At 40.0% G+C, this 21,862-nt stretch overlaps 1 protein-coding gene and 1 pseudogene across 1 annotated transcript in view; one reads left to right on the top strand and one right to left on the bottom strand.

The window, feature by feature from the left end:
• The window catches only part of LOC139727766 (uncharacterized), a 47,809-nt gene that overhangs the window by 13,584 nt on the left and 12,363 nt on the right, over window positions 1-21,862 (bottom strand). Inside the window, exons 2-3 of the mRNA XM_071638744.1 lie at window positions 8,167-8,337; window positions 1,786-5,410 (exon numbers count right to left, since the gene is read on the bottom strand). Coding sequence (XP_071494845.1) covers window positions 1,786-5,410; window positions 8,167-8,220 — 3,679 coding nt within the window. The 5' untranslated portion in view covers window positions 8,221-8,337. The remainder of the gene's footprint in view (window positions 1-1,785; window positions 5,411-8,166; window positions 8,338-21,862) is intronic.
• LOC139727748 (uncharacterized) lies at window positions 20,975-21,838 on the top strand (annotated as a pseudogene).

The following is a 21,862-nucleotide window of genomic DNA, read 5'->3' as shown; positions in this document are numbered from 1 at the left end:
TAAATTGAGATCTTAATCCCCTGGCACGCAACATGCCAAGTTTGGTGAATATTCATCAAGGGATTTTCAAGAAGAATATGAACATGTACAATTTAAGTCCCCAATTGGACCCATCCCATCCCACTCCCCTGGGTTCCGGGGGGGGGGGGGGGGGGGGGGGGGGGGGGGGGGGGGGGGGTGAAGGGGCACCCCTGATTATTAACTTAGCTCAATCACTTCCGGTTCTATAGAAAATCTCTAAAGCTTCCTTAATGGGGGTTGGGTTGGGTGCCCATTTGATGGAATTAAGATTCTATTCCCCTAGGGATGCTACCTGCCAAGTTTGGTGAAAATTCATTGCCAGGTTCTCAAGAAAAAGATGAAAATTTACACTTTGGCCCCAATCTAGGCCCCCTGGGGCCCCCCAGGTGGGGCATGGTGTCCATATGATGGGAATGGAATTATATCCCCCTAGGGATGCTACCTGCCAAGTTTGGTGAAAATTTATCATGGGGTTCTCAAGAAAAAGATCAAAATTTACAATTTAGCCCCAATCTAGGCCCCCAGGTAGGGCATGGTGCCCATATGATGGTAATGAGATTCTATCCCCCTAGGGAGGCTACCTGCCAAGTTTGGTGAAAATTCATCATGGTGTTTTCAAGAAACAGATGAAAATGTACAATTTGGGCCTCATTAGGACCCTCCCCACCCCCCTCCCCTGGGTCCCAAGGGGGGCACCCCTGATTCCGCCATGAACAAACTTAAAACTACAATCATCAATGTACCAACTCATGGTATTAACTTAGCTCTATCACTTCTGGTTCTAGAGAAGAAGATTTTTTAAGATTCCTTAATTTTGGAGGTTTTGGCCCCTCTGGGGGCCCCCCAGGGGCCCCTCAGGTGGAACATGGTGACAACTTGAACAAATTGAGATCCTATCCCCCTAGGGATGCTAACTGCCAAGTTTGGTAAAAATCGGTCATGGGGTTCTCAAGAAGAAGATGAAAATGTAAAAGGTTTACGCACAACACACGACAGACGACGGACGACGGATGACGGACGACGGACGACGGACGCCAGACGAAGAGCGATCGCAATAGTTCACTTGAGCCTTTGGCTCAGGTGAGCTAAAAACTTATTTCTGGCATAGAAATTTGTTTTCCGTTCAATAAAACAGATGATTTTTGTGCATCAGTCGGAATAGTGTGTATGCGGTATCTATGGAAGTTAGCATAAATCCACTAAGTTTTGCCTTGTGGGTTAAGCATCTCATAGTTACCTTACGTGCACAATTCCTATCTGTGCATCATTTGAATAATGTGGCATTCAGCAGTGAGGCTAAAAAAAGAGAGGAAAATTAAAGAAATCAAAATATGCCTAACTATGAAACCGGCATGCTGATCGTTGCATATGACTTAAAGGGGAAGGCTAGTAACTGATCAGTGGGAATCAGTGGAAATGCTGGGAGATGATTGTTCCAATCCTTATGGGATTCATTCAAGAGTTCATTGTATATCTATTGTTGTGTGGAAATGATTTGCTTCAGAATGGTCTCATATTCAAATAATGTGTAGTTTAATGCTTCCAGGTTAGCGTCCCTGGTCAGTGACGGAGCATTAATCTGCACATTATTTGAATATGAGACCGTTCTGAAGCAAATCATTTTCACACAACAATAGATATACAATGAACTCTTGAATGAATCCAATAAGGATTGGAACAATCATCTCCCAGCATTTCCACTGATTCCCACTGATCACTTACTAGCCTCCCCCTTTAAATCCCATGAATATGGGGCCAACAAACCTGTGTGAGTGCTTTCCATGGTGGTAGAGCTCATGGTTGGAGAGCCATGGGTAGCCCTCACTCCCTGTCCATCAACGGGATATGTGTAGATAACCTCTGAGCTACCTGGAGGTCTGTATGCTTTCAGGAACCCATCTGTCACAAAGGGATCCTTTGTGAGGCTCTGCCTTGATGGTGATCCAGGGCTTTGGCCCTGGGTGGTAATCCCACTGGAGGACCTGGACTTGGAGAGGGACCGTGGCCAACTGTTGGTACTGTACATCTCACGAGCAGTTGGACTCTGCGGCTGCTGGGAGGGCAGATGCTGTGGAGTCTGGGAGGCTGGACGACTGGGATACTGTTGCTCCTGTGAATAGGTCTTCCCATGCACTGCATCACTGCGTGAAGGAACAGGGAGTTTGCTACCAGGTAGAGGTTGCTTCATCTGTTGGAATTGTGACTGCCTCCCCCAAGAACCGGAACGCTGGTGAGAAGGAGCAAATGACTCTACTCCAGGAAAAAGCTTTTTGTCCACCTTGATCTCTGGTGATGATTTTGATCTTGCCATGATAAACAGGCTGTCATCCAGGTCACTGCTATTGTCTCTTCGCAGACTTTCATTTTTGGGACGCTGCCCTTTACTAGGAGACCTCTGATATGGATGGTACTGCTGGGGTAGATCTCTTTGCCATGGTTTCTGCTTTGCTGGTGAATGCTCCATTGGCAATGGATGAAATTCGCCTAAGTTTTGATCATGATCCATAAGCACATTGCCAGGTATTTGTTCTGGCAAGAGTCCGTAAAACACATGTTCAGAGGAGATCGGCTTGCTTATTGAATGTGAAGAGGGTGTTTGGAATTCATGATGAGACCGTTGTTGTGATGACTGAAGTGTTTGAGGACTATACTGCTTCATATTCATTACATTGCCATTGGTATCTTGTTGAAAGGGTGTGCCCATCTCTACACTGTGATCAAATGTGCGATCAGTGAGGCGCTGCAGGTGCAGAGTCAGCATGTCTCGAGCGTGATCAAATGCTCCATATGGCCGCTCAACCAGGTCGGCTACAGATCCCAAACTTGGAACTGTGGAGGGATCTTGGACATCTCGCGGAGAGGGAGTTTTATGGGATTTTGGGCTAGAATAATTGCTCCCTAAAGGTGACTGAGACTGACTCCTTTCTGCAGCACTAAGTGCCTCAGATATTATCCGATCCACTCTTTCACCTGGAGCTTCCCTACCAAGGATAGCCTGGACCCGAAGTGCTAACGAATCAGCACTAGCAACAGAAGTGTCTTTTCCAGAAACAGAACTGCTGACACCATCCCTTACGGATGACATGCGAGAATTCTGTGTTGATCTTGGAGAAAAGGACCTCTGTGATGGAACATACCCTTCACTCAATTTTCTTTCCAGTTCAGCCACTTGCATCAAGGCAATCAGATCTTCTTTAGAAAGACTACCACTGGGTGCTACAGATGGTTGACTTACACCTTCACCAACAACACTGAGAAGCTCTTGAACTCGCTGTGACAATGAGTCCCTGGTGAGAGTGCTCTCAGAAGAGTGATGTGAATCTACTGAATGAGCCCCTTCCTTGGCACGACTGGATTGAAATGTTTGCTGAAATGTAATCTTGCTGCTGTCACTAAGCCCAGAATCTTCTCGTGACCGTGAACCTGTGATTCCAACTGGCCTTCCAGCACTGACTGGCATACGTGGAGAGGGTGTCAAGTGGCCTTCCTCTTGCAGCTGAAAACCATCATCACTCTCACTACCGGTCCTTGAACGCCTCACCACTCTGTTAATGATATCTCGCACTGAGCTTGATGTGCTCGCCTCAGATATGGTTGGAGAACTCTTGCCAACTTCAGCCTGGATATTGAGGAGCTGCTGGGTGTCGATACCTGCCTCATGAAGTCTGCGCAAACTTTCAGATTCCTGCAGAAGGCGCCTGACATGCTCTGCCAGCGAGTCCGTAGAGCTCCCACTGGAGTCTGTCCTAGATGTTGCAGGCAACGACTGACCATCTCCTCTCCTATGGGCTGCTGGTGAACCACTGGCATCTCTTGAGAGAATGCCAAGAGGAAGATTGGCTTCTTCTATGCTGTCAGGGCTACCTGTCACCGAAGACGACATACTGCCAGACAAAGCCCTTGATGGGGTGGCTGTACATTTTGCAATTTCTGCATCAAAATCTCCATTGACCTGGAGGAGTAGTGCCACCCTCCTTGCCAGCAGATCTCCTTCACTCTCCTGATCTCTTTTAGCATAGTGTATGCCAGTGGTCCTTTCATGCCTGTCCAGATTTCTGTCATGTCGACCATCACCTGCGTAGCTTTCGTCACTTGAGAGGCCGATGTGATGAGGTGAGCTCTGCAGATCTCTGGGGTATTGGATGTAAGACTGGGCATCTTGATGAATATCCACCTCTGTTGGAGATAAGTATTTGGCATCTAAGGAGTCTTTTGAATGACTTTCAACAGAGGTTCTTTGATACTGGGTTTGAGGTGTCACTTCAGTTTGTTCATGGTGAGCTGACTGGGCACTGCTCTCGAAGTGAGTGGAAGTAATGTGGCCAGAGTCATAGTCAGGCAGGGCAAGATGTTCACTATCTGATTCCCTTGACGCAACTTCAGCTCTACCATCAACACATTCATTTATAACTATTGCCCTAAGACTGTCTCTGTCAGTGCGTACAGCATCTGTTAATCCTGTTTCTCTATCTTCTCCTTGCAACAGACTTTCCTGATTTTCAACCGATGTCGATCCATTCCCTTCTCTTTGTGCAGGCTCAACTGGAGAAGGTGTTGCTTGCTCTACTCCTTCAGATTGCCATGGCGTTGTTGCAGCTGAATCCAGGGTGTCATCAATCTCCTGAACTGCACTCTTTGGAGGAAGATTAAAAACATTTGCATCATCCTTAAGTTCTTCTTGCTCAGTGGCAGAGTCCACTTCATGATGCGATATGGACATGGAGAGTGCTCCACTAACCAGGTCAGCTGAAACTTCAGCAATTGCCTCTTGAACAGCATCTTTGACCATACTTCCACCAAACGCTCCCGCACCTTCCGAGGTACTGCCGTCATTCTCATCAGCATCCGAGAATGGAATAGGAATATCGGTATCACTGCTCATCATGGTGCCTTCGTCATCTTCCACAAATGGAGACATCTCTTTCGTGATGCCTCCAGAGTCATCAGCGGGTGGTCTCAACATATCTCCTTCCTGAGAGTCCATGTGGGCTGCAAGATTGAGTGGAGGTATCGGCGACAGGTCATCTGCAGGCCTACCATCATCCCTAGTCACTCCCCCGAGAGGTGAAATGACATCTCGGTGGGCATCTGCACTAGCGTGTTCCTGCCCGGCAGTAGACACACCAGTCCCACCTGATACCACAAGGACAGGGGACTCTTCCTCTAATGGATACTGGGAAAGAGTAGAGTTCTGAAGAGTAGATGAGTGACCATCACTAGCAGCAGTCGTCGTTGATGAGGTAGGTGGATGCTGGGTTCTCCTTGGAGTGGAAGACACACTGCTGGCCTTGGACGACGCTCGACTGCTGCTTCCAGAGCCAGAAAACCGTGGTGAAGGGCACGGTGATGAGACCAGGACCTCCTCCTGGACCAAAGTATACCAGGAGTCCTATGACGAAACAAAAGAAGCATAAAGTATTTACATCCAAGGAGTGTGGGTAAAGCCAAAATGAAAAACATATCAAGTTGGCATGATTGCTCACTACCATTTGACAATACTTCATACGGCTGTCACATGAAAAAAAAAATAATCAGAGCTGAGGCGCAGGCAATTAAATGTAAATGTCAAGTATAAAATACAATAATTACAGCTACAAAGTATGTGCATGACACAAACCTAGTACTAAAAGGACTGGGATCTGAAGCATCTACACCAGATAAATTGAAAAATGGATACACATTATACTTCTTTTATGAACCTCAAGTATTGCTTGGGTGCCTTAAAATATCTAGAAAAGGATTTACTTCATTCATGAATAACCCGTAAATCAAGTGAATATCAATGTTTAATTTCAAACTGTTCAATACAGAACTATTGTTTAAAAGTACAATGAAATACCGTAGGGAACAAAATGCATCACACGAACAGTACAATTAACCCACCAAGCAGATTGAAATAAAGGAGCTACACAGTACAAACATGTACAATTTGACTAACATTGCAAAAACATGACTGTATGAGTGATAGCATTGTTGTGTACGCAGTACACAGAATTTGACCAAGATTTAGACTGATACATCATAAATTATGCCTAAGCATTGCAAAAACGCTGCAATCGCCAAACTACGGGATAATCCGTAGCACAAATAACTTAAGACAATGATGTCATTTATAGAGTTTTTATAGCCCTCAAACTTTGACCAATATCCCACAGTCCCTTGTCTCGCTCCCTATCTCTATTGTTTGGATTGGCATTCACTTTTAAAGTTTGGAAGTTTACAGCTAACGGAATAGGTCTACATGTAAAATGAGATCAAACAATGCCATATGCATACATATCTTACTGTAGTCCCATCTATAGATAAGTGAGTAAGACCACACTAGTCCTCAACTATCTATCAGTTTCCATTCAATATTTCTTCATATTTGTATTAAAGCATAATACCCTAGATGAGTGGTATACCCTTGGAAAGCCTACAGGGCAATTCCGCAGTTAGGTGGACATGACATGGATAAAAGAAATGTGCCTCTTTATCTTACTCTTCAATTTAGGTACCAACTAATGCCATGGATGTTCACCAATCATAAAGGTCTTTCAAATTCAGTAGATTTTATTTTTCGTATTTATTGATTTCGTGAGATCTAAAACCATCATTTAAAATGTACATGTGGGACTGGGGATGCTGAAATTCACTTAAATGCAAATTACAGTGGGTTCCTTTGAAATTTTTCCCTCAAAGTTTTGCTAATGGGTAAAAGATGAATACATTTAAATACTCCAGAAGTCATGTGACATTTTGTCAATTACAAAAGGGTGAAATGACCTGCGGAATTACTCCGGACAAATGTAACGTTACTAACCGTAACGTTACTAACCATGCTTTTGGGGGTCTAGCTAAAAAATAATTGGTCGAACTGCTCAAAAAATGTGTGTGAACATTTGTCATGATGCAATAATTAAAATTAATGCAACACTTTGTTTGAAATAACTTGAATTTTTGCACACTTTTTGTTACAAGACATTGATTTTTTTGTCATGTCCTTTTTTCGTAACGTTACTAACCTGCCCTTTAAGTTGCCATAGCAATTCTAATATTTCATGGATTGTATTCATTCTTTTCTGTATCATAAACCTGGGAAGGATGAACATGTTTTTGACATAATTTTGACTTGAAATGAATAAATGGTAATTTAGTAGTAAAAACAAATATCTAAATTTGTTCAAATGTAACGTTACTAACCGCGGAATTGCCCATCATCATGAAGATTTCAAAAATTATGATTGTCTTTCCTTTATAAGATCTTGTTTTTTTTCATGAGTGGTTTCTTTTGAATTAAAGCAATATGGTTATTTATAGTTTGTATTTCATGTACATGCAAATATTTATATAAAATGTAATGTCACATAATTTATCAAAGGACTCTGATTTACTTCCTATAGTGAAGACAATTTCTCTTTCAATTGATATACATTTCTTCATAAAGTTTCCTCCTCAAAGATGTCTGTGATATCAATTTGAAGTTACGAGAGCACAGTTAAGTAAATGTGCATGAAATATATAGTCTCTGGCACCAACAGCTTCTAAATTGCATAACGACACTGGTGGATACAGGTTAATGACCAGGGCAGCATAAATTTCATGCATGGAAGTACATAATGGGTGTTTCTAGCTACTCCATGCAAAAGGGCGGCTAGTTTATACGGTTGATAAGAAAGATTCTTTGTGCAAGGCTTCTCCAAGCTTTCTTATCCAGGAGGTACCACTTATAAAAATATCTTAATAGCTCATTGGGGTTTTGATGGATAAATGTTGGACAATTTGCACAAAGGTAGGCATTGCCTACAAAACCACTACATGATATAATGGCCTAACCTGAACTTCATTCAAACACTGAATGAATGAAAATTGAATGAATACTGTTTTCACTGAATACTTAGTAGCCATTTACAAGCCATACTATGAATGAATCACTATATTTCAACAAAATACATTTCTCACAATTTAAATTCTCAACAAAACTTTGTGATCCTAAGGATTCCAAAGTCTTGCTATTGAAAGGCAATGGGCAATTAGTATCTTTTTCACATGAAGTATATTTTGCTCGGACCATTCATAAGGCAAAATTCATAATTGATTCATTTTCAAATATGACAGAAGGATAGGGTCATACAGTGTACATCCCTAAAGTGCACTGATCCTCACCTGTCTAGGGGAGCGTGAGGCAGACCTGCTCCTGGGTCTCTCCTGTTCACTCATGGTGCCAGCGATGCGTGGACTGCTAAGCACTCGGGGGAACGGCCTCCGTGCTGCGCTAAATGGAATCCGAGTCGGTCATTCTGGGTGTGTGAGCATCATGCTGCCCCCGTGGGCCACCTGCATTCAGGCAACGGGATGAGTGTAAGAAAGAAACGATGGTTGAATTATGCGCAGCAATGGCACTCATATAATTACACAGAAATGGATGGCTATGCATTTTGCATTGTAAGGTGACGGAGTACATTTTCATGTCACTGAAAGAGGTAATGGCATGGCTCATGGAGAAACATTCAATTGTGCCATTCAGGTTCAGGGGCTAGGGCAGGTATGCAAAGCAGGGACAATGATTATTAAAACATTTTTTTTTTTTTTTTTTGAAATGGAGGTCTCCTCTTAGGAGTTAAGACATGCATCATTGCACAAGTGCAATATTACATTCTGAATAACATCTAATTATGTGCAGATGTGTGTATGTCTCACTCTGAACATTAGTAATTAAGCAATGCTCCACTAGGTATATGATATGCATGCAGAAACATGAAATCAAATTGACTTTATTACACATCACTGTATAAAGTTGAATGACATGACTCAAGTAGTTATCACTAAATACCATCAAAGTCACTTCAAGTCACAATACTCAACTGCTTGTATGTAGTTGTACCATTGCAGTATATTAATCCAATAACTAGAAATATCACTTAAGGTGATTAATACCCCCGCCCCGTGACGACAGTCTTACCCAAGGAATGAGCTTTCCTTGATCTTCTGCCATTTAAATGCCGTTACCATGGCAACGCAGCTTCCGACACGTCCGAAAAATATGTCTTGCACATCTTCCCACCAAGACTATTGTGTGTGCCACATTTCATAAGCTTTTGTCAAAAACTGAGGAAGTAGTTCAATCCACAAGATCTTTCCTTGATCTTCCGCCATTAATATGCCGTTACCATGGCAACGCAGCTTCCGACACGTCCAAAAAATATGTCTTGCACATCTTCTCACCAAGACCAATGTGTGTGCCACATTTCATGAGCTTAAGTCGAATACAGAGGAAGTAGTTCAATCCGCAAGATCTTTCCTTGATCTTCTGCCATTTATATGCCGTTACCATGGCAACGCAGCTTCCGACACGTCCGAAAAATATGTCTTCCACATCTTCCCACCAAGATCAAGGTGTGTGCTACATTTCATAAGCTTTGGTCAAAAAACTGAGGAAGTAGTTAAATCCGCAAGATCTTTCCTTGATCTTCTGCCATTAGTATGCCGTTACCATGGCAACGTACTTTCGGGTACTGTCAAAAAATGCGTCTTGCACATCTACAACCAAAGGCACACATCTGTACCAAGTTTCATGGAAATTGGGCAAAAACTGAGGAAGCAGTTTGCAACACAAAATTTTCCATCATTTTGGCTCATAATATGTGAGCTGTTACCATGGCAACATACTTTTTGTCACTGTCAAGAAATGTGTCATGCTGACCTATATCCTAAGACAAACATTCAATATGAATTCCATGAGAATTGGAAGAACACTGATGAAGCAGTTTTGCCATGAAGCATTTTGCCCTATATTTTACCAATAACATGCCGTTACCATGGCAACGCACTTTTTGCCACTGCGGAAATATGTGTCTTGCACATTAACATATTCAGATGAACATCTGTACCTAATTTCATAAAAATTGATCAAAAACTGTGGGAGGAGTTCGCGACGCAAGATTTGTACCCATTTTTGCCCATAATATGCCGTTACCATGGCAACGTACTTTTGGGTACTGTCAAAAAATATGTCTTGCACATCTACAACCCAAGGCACACATCTGTGCCAAGTTTTATGGGAATCGGTTGAAAACTGAGGAAGTAGTTCGCGACGCAAGATTTGCAACGGACCGACCGCCCGACCGCCCGACCGCCCGACCGACCGCCCGACCGCCCGACCGCCCGACCGACCGCCCGACCGCCCGACCGTCCACTGATTCCTATATACCCCCTTCAAACTTCGTTTGGCGGGGGTATAATTACACTACCTTACCAAGGTTAGCCTGTACGTTACGACACTGAGAGCTAAATCTGAACAATAGATAAGTGCCCAACAATGTACTATTTTCTCCATAAATTTTCACTGATGTCCCATGTTTAACAGAGGAATATGTAATTGTTGTTGTTGGTGCTTTTTACTAGCTTCTGCAGCAGATGTGCTTCCATAAGAGAGGAAATCATCACTGGTCATTCAAACTAATTACTGATTGGGATCAAGATGGCCATTGCAGCCACATGATTTGATTCTGCTTCATAGATGTTCGATGCCTTCTACATTTATCTCACCAAAATGCAAATCCTGACCTACATATTTACTGGTGAATAAGGATGATACTTTTCAGCTTAAATGGCCTTTATTCATATGATTTGTCTCTTTTTCTTTTCTTTCTGCTTCACAAAGATATCAGGAAAATTGCATATACATTTGCATAAAAACAAATGAAATAAGTCTTGGTAGGCTTTTCATTTTCTTCTTTATGTAACTAATGGCATACTGCCACTGTAGACTACAGGTCTACTGATTTTGAATAGAATTAACATAAGCTTGTTTTCAATATGATACATCATGTATAAACTTCGTAATTCATTGGTCTTTTTCTGCACCCAACTACAGGAACAGGGTGAGTGTGTGTGTGTGTTTTTTTTTTTTTTTGGGGGGGGGGGGGGGGGGGGGAGGGGAGGGTATGATAGAGAATCTCATTATAGAGAAGAGACAGATATGTTTATCCAAGGCAGGAATGCTGAGGTCCCCATGGAGATGAATGTCACCAGCGTGACTGGCATGACATCACATGACAGAGATGCCTGACTGGGGCTGACTCATGCAACACTCTCCCTCCATCTGATTCTCTCACTCCTTCCCTTACAGCCTCTCTTGACCCCCTCCTCCTTCTCTATTTTTTCATATTTAAATACAGGCAATGCACCAGTTGTCTATCTTTATATCTACCTATCCCATATTCTCTCTCTCTTTCTCTCTTTCATCACCAGTATGGAATTACTCAGACATCTTCTTCCTTTTAAAAGATTAAAGAAGTTGACAAGGGGGGGGGGGGTGCAAGGATTGCAAAAGGGCCTAAACATGGTGGAGCATTTGCCTATAGATGAAAAAAGCAAACCATCACCAATGAAAGTACAACAAACATAATACCTATCACATCATACAGTACTACAAGAGAAAATATGCTACATCAACCCCTTGAGGACAAGTCTCAAGTATACTCGGGCAAGTGTCTATGGGAAATGCATGTTGGAGCAAAATCAGCCCGTCCTCAATGGGTTAAGTAAGCCATTCTGATTGTGAGCCACAAGAGCCAGATGGGGCCAACACTTGTCAAGAAAGAAACTACATAATGTTACAATGTGTGCTGTTGAGTTTTATGTGAAAATGAAGAAACAGCGTTCATCAAAAGAGGAGGGGAAAAAAAAGAATCATAGTAATGAAGGTGATGACAATACAGATGATACGATTATGATAATCATTACCAATATCGATGTAAGACAAACTGATAATAAGAGTAATGATAATAACTACAGCAGTCAATTGTATTCCTGTATGCATGTTACATTGTTTGTGGCACCTGCCCTATTGCTTTCTCTATTAAAGAACTAAAAGCATTTTAAGAAACATGCTATTCTGATGGGTTTTTATTTTTGTTTTTTAACAAAACAACATTATATGCTGTGATAACAGATTCATCCTTTACTTTGTAATATAATGAGAAGCAAAACTCAGGCAACAGAGATTATGGTAACTCCAGAGGTTGCATTAGGCTTGCCAAATCTAGTCACATTTGCCTATCAAGTTCTGGTGACTGAAATAGAATTAAACCAATATATGGTGGAGTGAACTGGCCTGGTACATTCATAATTTTTAATATACCACACATAGTTCATAAACTGGTCTACTTTGTATTGACCAGTTTCTCTGCCTGAGAGGAACTGATACATCATGTGATCACTATCATCCAAGACTCCATGCGTAATATGGATTCTTTCTTTTTCACACAAACATTATATGTACATTGTATATATTCATGTTTGTTTCGTCTTGTGTGTGTGCACAAAAACAACTCAAGTTTAAAAAAAGAGAGAGCTAAATATATGTGTTTAAATCAGCATTAAAGTAGATGTAACATCCTTTCTCTAATCTTATACTACTTCCTATGAAAACTATAGCTGATAAAGCCCACATATTACAATGTAATTCCAAATTACTTTATGGTCACCTTATACTGAAACAGTCTGTGGGATAAATTTGAAGACCTGGCATTGCTAAAAAAAAAAAAACAATCTTATTCTTACCTTCTAACATGTAAAACACTTTGCATCACACACTGTGTACAAGTGGTACATGAACATCAAAGTCCACTTTTTCTTTCACGTCTTTTCTATGCAAGCGATATACTGCATATGATATCAAAGCAGCTCCAAGATTTGTATTTTGTGACATTTTTGCACTAGTATCAAATGTCTGTCGAGCAGGAAAGGTCCAGATAAGAGAAGGTGAAATCAATGTTAGATTGTACATGAGAAACATGGGATTGTGGTTTCTTTTATTTGATCATGATGAATGTGATACCAAATCTAATTATCTCTGACCTGTCCTTGACAGTATGAGAGACTGGCTGCTATTGAAAGTCACTTTGGAGAAAAACAAAACAAAAACAATGAATGGCTGCCCAGTCTGACACTCCGTTTTGAATGCTCCATGCTCTAAGCAGCTAAATTGGAGCCATGCATCAATAATCAGGGCCGAACATTTGTGCTGCCACAGCGAAGTTGTATACAGGATCCACGAAATTGCTCCCAGGAATCTGATATGGCCAGATTAGCATGAGTTGTGAGGGGCCTCACTGTGGGTGATAGCGTCACAGACACAGCAGAGCTTCAGTCGTTTTCTGTTCTCCAAAATTGTACAAACTCTCTTATCAGTGTCATGTCTCAATCATACAAATTTGTATTCTGCGGTTAATCACGTGTCAACTGGATAATCCACACCAGAGCATGTACATGTACACTTTACATATCCACAAGTCATGCTTGGTAATGAGTGAAGATTGTCACTATTGGTGTGGAGTAAATTTCAATACAGACTGTACATGATGGCCTTACTAAAATCTGCCTTTTTTAAAATAAAAAATAATGCGACAGCTGACCAGTCAAGTTCTATGGTCAAGCATGTATTTTGGGTTTGTTACAGTTTTTAACTAATACATAAAGGCATTTATGTTGTTCACTTGCATCTGTTGTACTAGTTGCAAAGTTTTACACTATACCAAATATTAAAATGAACTAATGTTATAGTGTACTCATGGAGCTACACCAGCTCCATGTGCAATAGTACTTTGAAATTCATGTAGATAGTACATGTATTGGTACTGATTATAAGCAACACATCCAATCATTTTCAAACATGAAACAACTAAAAAGAAAGAAAAAAAACAGATAATATTGTGAAATAGTAAAACATAATGCCCAAATAGCTGAATTTCTGTGCAGAGCCAGTATTATACAGCTACTGTCTGGACGTAATACAATGATTGAATTCTGTCATGTAAGTGCATCATACACTGTGGCAATCATTCAATATGAAACAAAGTTACAATATCTTCCACACAAAGCTCAGAAAGGACCTATCAACTGAAAATTACAATTAGATTTTGTATAAAGAGGGAGATTGGATGCTTACTAACTCAATACAAAACTAACAGACATTACCTTTACCATGTATGAAAATATCTGTACATTGCACCCACATTGATGCATAGCTCTGTGACCTGCACATTTCAAGGAATATTACAATTCAACATGCCTTGCCATGGACAGCCACAAATAGCCATCTTGCTACAAAAAGTGATTGCAGCATTAACAAAAATATTAATAACTCTGTAGTTATGCTGGGAATAGCACACCCCCTCCCCCCCCCCCCAAAAAAAAAAAAACCACACACTATCAAAACATGCCACGAGGTCACTCCAACATGCACTTTTCCTTGTTTTTCAGTGTGCTATGAGCCTTCTTGGTACTATACCAACATACATCAAACTTGGCACAGAGACAATTCTCTACTGCTGAAGGAATGAATCATTTGTCTCAAGAGAACATTCCAACTGTGAGAAGATGACACATTCTTGTTGTAAAAAATTTTTCCCTTTCAAGTCTAGAAACAACCACAGAACATTGTGCCAAGTGTATTCTTCACTGGTGCTGGAAATAGTAGTTCTAAAGGGTGCAGCAGGAAATATTTGGATTCCACATGTTTTTGTGATTGTTTGATTACTGACATATTGCGGTGTACAGGCTTAAGCACAAATGAAGGGGGGGGGTGCCATGGATTTGATGGCAGCTCATGCATGGGGTTCAAGAAAAGGTATGTTTCAGCTTAACCTCCATAGAAATGATGGATCATTATTTCGAAGTGAAAAATTTTTTTTTTTTTTTTTGGAACTGTCTCTGACTTTGGCCAAGCACCAATGAATCATGATGCCTCTGAACACTAGGACACAAGAGAAAAAGACTTCAGCTTCACACTGGCTGCACCTCTTTCCACCCACACACTGTAGCTATGTGGTATTACATACTAGGCTGAACTGCAAGCTTGTCATTTATTGCCACCATAATTGATGGTACTCTGCTGAATAAACATTGGGGATGTGGCTGTCCACCGCAGTCATTCTGGATGTAGTATTGATGTCTTTTTCTCGCACTCACACATGTAATTCCACACTATGGTCGACTTGACTACAACTGTATAACACACAAGAAAATTCCTGGAGATAATTCAAAAAGCAGAATTGAAGAAGCCTTGTGAATCGGATATACTGTAAAACTTTCTTGGGGAATTATTAAATCCTACACATTTTCACCCGGCAGTGTTATTAGTTACAAACTTCATATGAAAAATAGCTGACATGATTGTGTCATCAACTGTCAACTAATCTCTCACCCCTTTCACACACAAATGGATAGGTCGTTATGGAAACCTACCCAGAAAAGGTTTCATGGTGTGTGTCTATCAAGATAGTATCTCTTGCTCTCTCCAGCAGTTTTATTGCCTAAGACGAGGAATCATAACTCTGGAGGGAAGCTGCCCAGACATTTGTCAGGGTAAGGTCCCATGGTTTAAGTCTGTCAGTGATGATTGCCTATGAAACAATATTGTAGGTACATTAAAAGTGGATGGATTTTTAATATATGAAGTCCCAAACTTTCCTGAATTGTGCTAACTAAGGCTACGTTTATCTAACTTGAGAGAGAGAATCACGTTTCAAAATACGTTTGGAAAGGTGTTTGCAAACGTGGTTTGAAACGCGATTCTCAGGGTGCTGCGTTTATCTAACCATCATACAATCGCAATTCGAGTGGTGTCACTGCGCAGCTGCTTTGCGCCATTTGACCCAGGAAGTAAAGGTCAACTGCATACCCAAACATGCCTCATCAGTCACACACAAATAATGGGTAGAGAGCACAACCAGAAACAGCTAGGATTTGACCTTGAGATATAAATGCGTTTCAAACTGCATCGCATTTATCTACTCACAGAACGGCGATCGTGGTCTCAAACGTGTTTTAAAATGCCCTTTGAAAGGCGTTTCAAAACAGCGTTTCTAAACACGTTTGAAAACAGGGTTGCGTTTATCTAACCCCTGAAAATGCCTGAAACGCGTTTAGGATCGTGACTCTGCCTCAGAAAATTTTTAGATAAACGCAGCCTTAGATTGATTACACTTTATACAGCTTACAAGGACTACAGTACTACTACACAGCCAGTCTTTCAAGAAAGCTTTCATCCTGACTTTGGCAGTACTACGTACACAGATGATCTCATGGTAATGCATCTAACCATCACAGAATTTGCCACACTGGAACTCTCCAGTTATAGCTAATTTTAGCTTTCCACCTTTTTAATTAATTCAGTGTGATTTATTAACAGTTAGTCAATATAAAAAGAGATGCTATTAGCTGAGTGGGACTTCTAACCTTGGGCAGCTGAAATGGACGAATCAATAAGTCAGGCATCAGGCTGCAGTGGTCAGAGGGATTAATTAGTGACCAGCTCAAATAGGACATGACATGTGTGTATTAGCTGTCATATCCTCCCCTACAATCACGAGACCTAATTTGATATTTGCCAAAGTGCAAGTATTTGCATCTTTTGCACACCAACAAAGAGCCATGGATAAAGAGCAAAGCACTATAGCCACACATGCTCTCTGCATTTGGACAAACAAACTACTGTAGACACTGACTGGGTTCTGACTATACTGGCACGTTCATGTTTTTTAACCAACATATTTACACGTAATATCTTAATTTCACACAATATGAAACAGTGCCAAGTCTCCATCAGAGGAACCCAAAAAATGTCACAGGGAAAAAGCAAATTTTGCCATAAAATATTGACAGTGCTGAGTATTCCTCCCACTGTTGTAAACAAAGCCACGAAAGAAGTGATGTATACTTCAAAACTTTTGAAATTGCTCCATTGTATTTCTTGGAACATGAAAAGGGCAATGTTGTTTTCACTATTGACACATAACAGACTTTATGTGCTGCAGAGTAAGCCAGTAGCCATGGCCACACTGGCAAAAGATCGAGAAGTTTAAGATCACAATTTTTTAATAGCTCGAGAGTTTTGCCAGTGTGACCGCAAACTTCCTGCGAAACTTCTTGCGAATCTTCCCATTCAAACTTAGGGATATTTCCCAAGCACTTCCAAACTTCTTGATCTTTTGCCAGTGTGAACACTAGAAAATGACACTTCGCAAAGTTTGTCAGGTGGCTAGTCCACCATCTGTTTTCAGGAGATGTCTCAGAAGTGCATGGCTATTGTGTTATAACCAAATACAGGTATTCATTGTTACCTCCCAATCACTAGCAATCAGACAGCACACTCTTTCTTCTTTCTTGTGTACATGTACTAATGACCCAAACTTCTTGATCTTTGGCAGCCAGTGTGAACGGACCACATAAGATCACAAAGACTTCGCGATCTTGAACTTCTCAATCTTTTGCCAGTCTGACCGCGCCTATTGAGAGACAATTTGATGACAGCAGAATATGCCAATTTACTGCTGCCCTTAAAATGCTCGCTGCATCCCTTTAATTGTGGCTTGGAAAGGGTAACAGGAGGTAAGACATTTTGATGCTTCAAGTTCGGTCCTTCATCAAAATGATCAATTTCCCTTGGGCACTGGGGGGTTCTGCAACATTTGACAAAATGAACCAAACAGAACCTGGAATGTACAGTACGTGCCACATAGCCAGCTCCTCTCAGATCAGAAAGTCATCGATAAAAATCTCTTGCAGATATCATTCACTATAATATACCTATAGATCATAAATCACATCAAATTTCCTGTTTATTTATTTATTGATATGACGGCACACATATATCAATTCTAACATCACAGGAAAACTCTATCCTATACTGAACTCGACTGTAACAAGAAGAGTATACCAGTACAGTAGTAAACAAACAGAAACGTAACAGTTTCATCTAAACTGTACAAACATAAGTTTAACACGCTTTTACAAAACTAATATATTGACCTCAATGACATTATGCTTATAAGACACGGAGATGATGTTATCAGCTCACAATTCTGTCTTTCATTCATACATTAGAATACTATAAAATCACTTTCATGGTTAATATTTTGACGACAATAAACTATTCCTTTTAAAGATCATAACTGCTAATTGTCACAATGCTAGAATAACTTGAAGATGAGAAGTGAATCTTTCTTCTAACTTAATTTCATTCAAATGTTGCATCAAACAAATGGGAGACTTTAATGAGGGTCTAATATTATCACCTCATATAATCTGCATAGACAATTTTGTCAAAACATAATGTTTATTACACAAGTTAGCTTCTGTCACAGCTTTGGTTCCCATCATTTGATTTAATGAACCTTTCACTGTTTGGTACTTTAGACATTTATTTCTTACAGTCAATAATTTGACAATGGTTGTTTATAACTTTAATTTGACTTCCTTCCACAGACTTAGATTAAATAGTAATTGGTAAGACATTATAAATCAAAACCCCAGCACAGAGAAAATGTGCATCAATTGTATAATACACTGTAAAAACTGACACATCCTTCATATTGATCATGTGTACTCCATTCTAATATAACCTGCACTGCAGCGTATTCGGTGACATAATGATACTGATTTATACTAAACTTATTTTCATTAACTGTATAATAAATTAAGCAATGTTCTTCATTCAATAGTTAATATCACTGAGGTGTGTGGCATGAGGTAACCAGAAATAATGGAGAGGGATAAGAAGATTCTAAATCCTTAATTTTCTTTTAGAAATACCAAAACATTACATCTTCTGTGTTCTTGTGACATAGAACAAGAAGATCTAACAGTTGCAGATCTATGTATAGCTGCAGCTGGGTGCAGGCACTCTTTGCATTTCCTGAGGTTCATGTACCCAACAAAAGGTTGAGACCTAAGCCATGACACTGAACTAACAATCTAAAATTCAGTTGAACAATGACAGATCAAAAAACAATCTGCAACACTTGGCAAAACCTTTATCAGGGTGTGACTTCCTAGACGCGCACTCGTATCCCAGATTCTCAGATTTGCGCGCTTGTTCACAAGAGCCATGTGCAGTCATGAGGTACTTGACATTTCATGCTGTGGTGGTTTAGTATAGCTGAGAGAAGAAATTTACACCATTAGGAACTGCCCATGAATGCAACATCATTTATCAAATGTACCAAATTTGTGCAGTGTACAATATTCAGTTGACAACTAACATGTATGGTGTTCTAAAACTCCAGGCACAGTGTACTGTCCTACATGGCAAATACAGATCTATTCATTAGAAAAAACTAGAAGTATCACTCAATGTGGTTAATACCCCCACCTAACACTGAGGGAGTTAGCTCAACTAGCAATGATGACTTTGTATTCTTTTTATTGAAAAAAAAAACCAATTACCATGACAATGTACTGTTCAACATTGAAGAAATGTATAGTTTGCTCACTGATACTCATGTGCCATATATATCTCAAGTCAAGTGCTCAAAACCTGAATGAGTAAAGCAAATAAATCAGTAATTTCCATGATTTTCATTAAACAATGCTGTTACCATGGCAACAAAATGTTTGACATTGGAAAAAATGAAGTTTGCACAACTATATATCACAGCTGTCACATATGCCAAATTTCAAGTCAAATGCTCAAAACCATCTAGGAGTTAGGTGAATTCAAAATATCATTGTATGATTTTCATTCAAAATATGCTGTTACCATGGCAACACATTTTCCAACAATGACGAAAGATCAATTTTGCATAGCTAGTTAATATAGTGGCAACATGTGCCAAATTTGAAGGCAAATGATAAACAAAAAATGAGACTAAACTGAATTCCAAATATTTATGATTTCCATTCAAAATATACTGTTACCATGGCAACACATCATTCAACAATGACGAAAGATGAAGTTGGCACATCTTTGTACTATAGCGGTCGCATGTGCCAAATTTCAAGCCAAATATTCAAAGACTGAGGGAGTTAACTGAAGCCACAGTATTTTTGTATGATTTTTCATTCAAAATATGCTGTTACCATGGCAACACATTCTTCAACAATGACGAAAGATATAGTTTACACATCTTTGTACTATAGCGGTCACATGTACCAAATTTCAAGCCAAATGCTAGAAGACCGAGGGAGTAAGCTGAATCCACAGTATTTTTGTATGATTTTCATTAAGAATATGCTGTTACCAATACCATGGCAACACACTGTTCAACAATGACGAAAGATCAAGTGCACCACAGAAGTCACATGTGCTAAATTTCAAGGCATATGCTGAAAGACTGAGGGAGTTAGCTGAATCCACATTTTTTTTTTATTCTTTTGAGTGAAAAAAGGCTGTTACCATGGAAACGCATTGTTCAACATCAACAGACCTGTGTTCTGGGCTATTCCACAGGTTGGTGGACATGAGCTTAAAAATTCAAATTCAATATTTTTCTGTGTTATTTTCATTTTTAGTCCTTCATACATGATATTTTCAGGAACCAAAAATAAAAAGTTAATTTTCATATGTTTACTTTGGGAAAAAATGGTTGAAAGTTGTGACTTCCATTCTGTACCAAAATACACGAAAAATAGCGAAAAATGGAATATGGTATATTACCATTTCATTATTGCAACATCATTCCAGTTTATTCATTTCTGAATTTTAGAAGACTCAAATTACCTAAAATACACAACAGCTTTTCAAGTAAATTTGTAGAACTCGTTCAAAAATAAATATTGTAACCCACTTAGGCGATGTAACGTGAGTAACCAAAAAAACTGACTTTGTTTTCTGAGAGAACAATTCTTCACATTAAATTGGTGGGATTTGAAATTCTCTTCCTTCAAACAAACTTTGACAAGGTGATGACTATCAAAATCACAACAAAATACTAATCTTTATAAAAATGATGAAGAAAAACTGTAACGTGAGTAACCTTGTAACGTGAGTAACCATTTTGTAACGTGAGTAACCAGCAAAAATTATGAATTTAGGTAACATTTACTGTGGGATGGCAAATTTTAAGTCTCGTGGTAAGCTTTAAAGTTATTTTTGGTTCATTAAAAGTGAAATGAGAGTACCCCTCTCTGATGTGACTCTTTCCTCATCAAAAATAAACAAATAAATAAATAAATATGAGCTTGGTACATGGCATTGTCAATTTTGGAAACGCATGCTCTTTTCTACAAGGTGTTCCCAGATGTCAAAGTGGGAAAGTATGAGTAAAATTTACTGAACTTTGTCTCGATCATGTCCAACTTTCAAACAAGCTTCCCCACAGTGTTTGTTTTTAAGATACGTAAATATCACGGGAACTTCATCATAGAAATCAGTGCTCTTCACAAAGTATCATCACCATGTCCCATTCTGCATGAGCTCCCAGAGATCTAGAGATTCTTGTGTACATAGTGAACCTACACGTACACGTAAGTGAGCATGCTGGATGAATGAGTGCAATTTGTGCAAGGATGGTGGAGATTCATAAGAATCATGAACTCTGACAGTGCTGGTACCCAGCAGTACATTTAGAAATCTGTGCACAGAAGACAACCGATAAATGAAAGCTGTTGAGGAGAGCACCACACATAAGTAACCTAGTCGATTACAACATACTGTAGTTTGGTGCCTCAGTTCCTCCAACATAACAAGCGTCACCAGGCATAGTATGTGAGGACCAGACACGCAACCAAACAACCAACAATGATTATCCTAAAGAAGCCCTCATTTAGGTTCATTTCAGCAAAAATTACACCTGTGTTGCTCAAGATAAGATCCAGAGTGCCTACTGGAATCAAAGGCAGGTTAGTCTTTTTTACAGTGGCAGTGTGGCATTCTGGGTCTCCATCTCAGCACTCCCACATCAACACATCAGACAATCTTGCCCACAGAAAAGGAAACTGTGCTGGATGGCTTACCAGATCATGTGAAAAAGGATTTCTCTGGTCAGATGGCCCAGCATCATAATTAAAAAACAGAAACATTGCAGCATCACTGTACACACTGCACAGATAAACTCTAGATTTAGTGGAACTTTTT

The sequence above is a fragment of the Diadema antillarum genome, unplaced genomic scaffold, assembly GCF_040938485.1.
Source record: "Diadema antillarum isolate AM-2024a unplaced genomic scaffold, OU_Dant_1.0 seq00000150_RagTag, whole genome shotgun sequence".
Lineage (NCBI taxonomy): Eukaryota > Metazoa > Echinodermata > Echinoidea > Diadematoida > Diadematidae > Diadema > Diadema antillarum.
The sequence above is the reverse complement of the archived record's forward strand: the minus strand, read 5'-3'. Positions and strand labels throughout refer to the sequence as shown.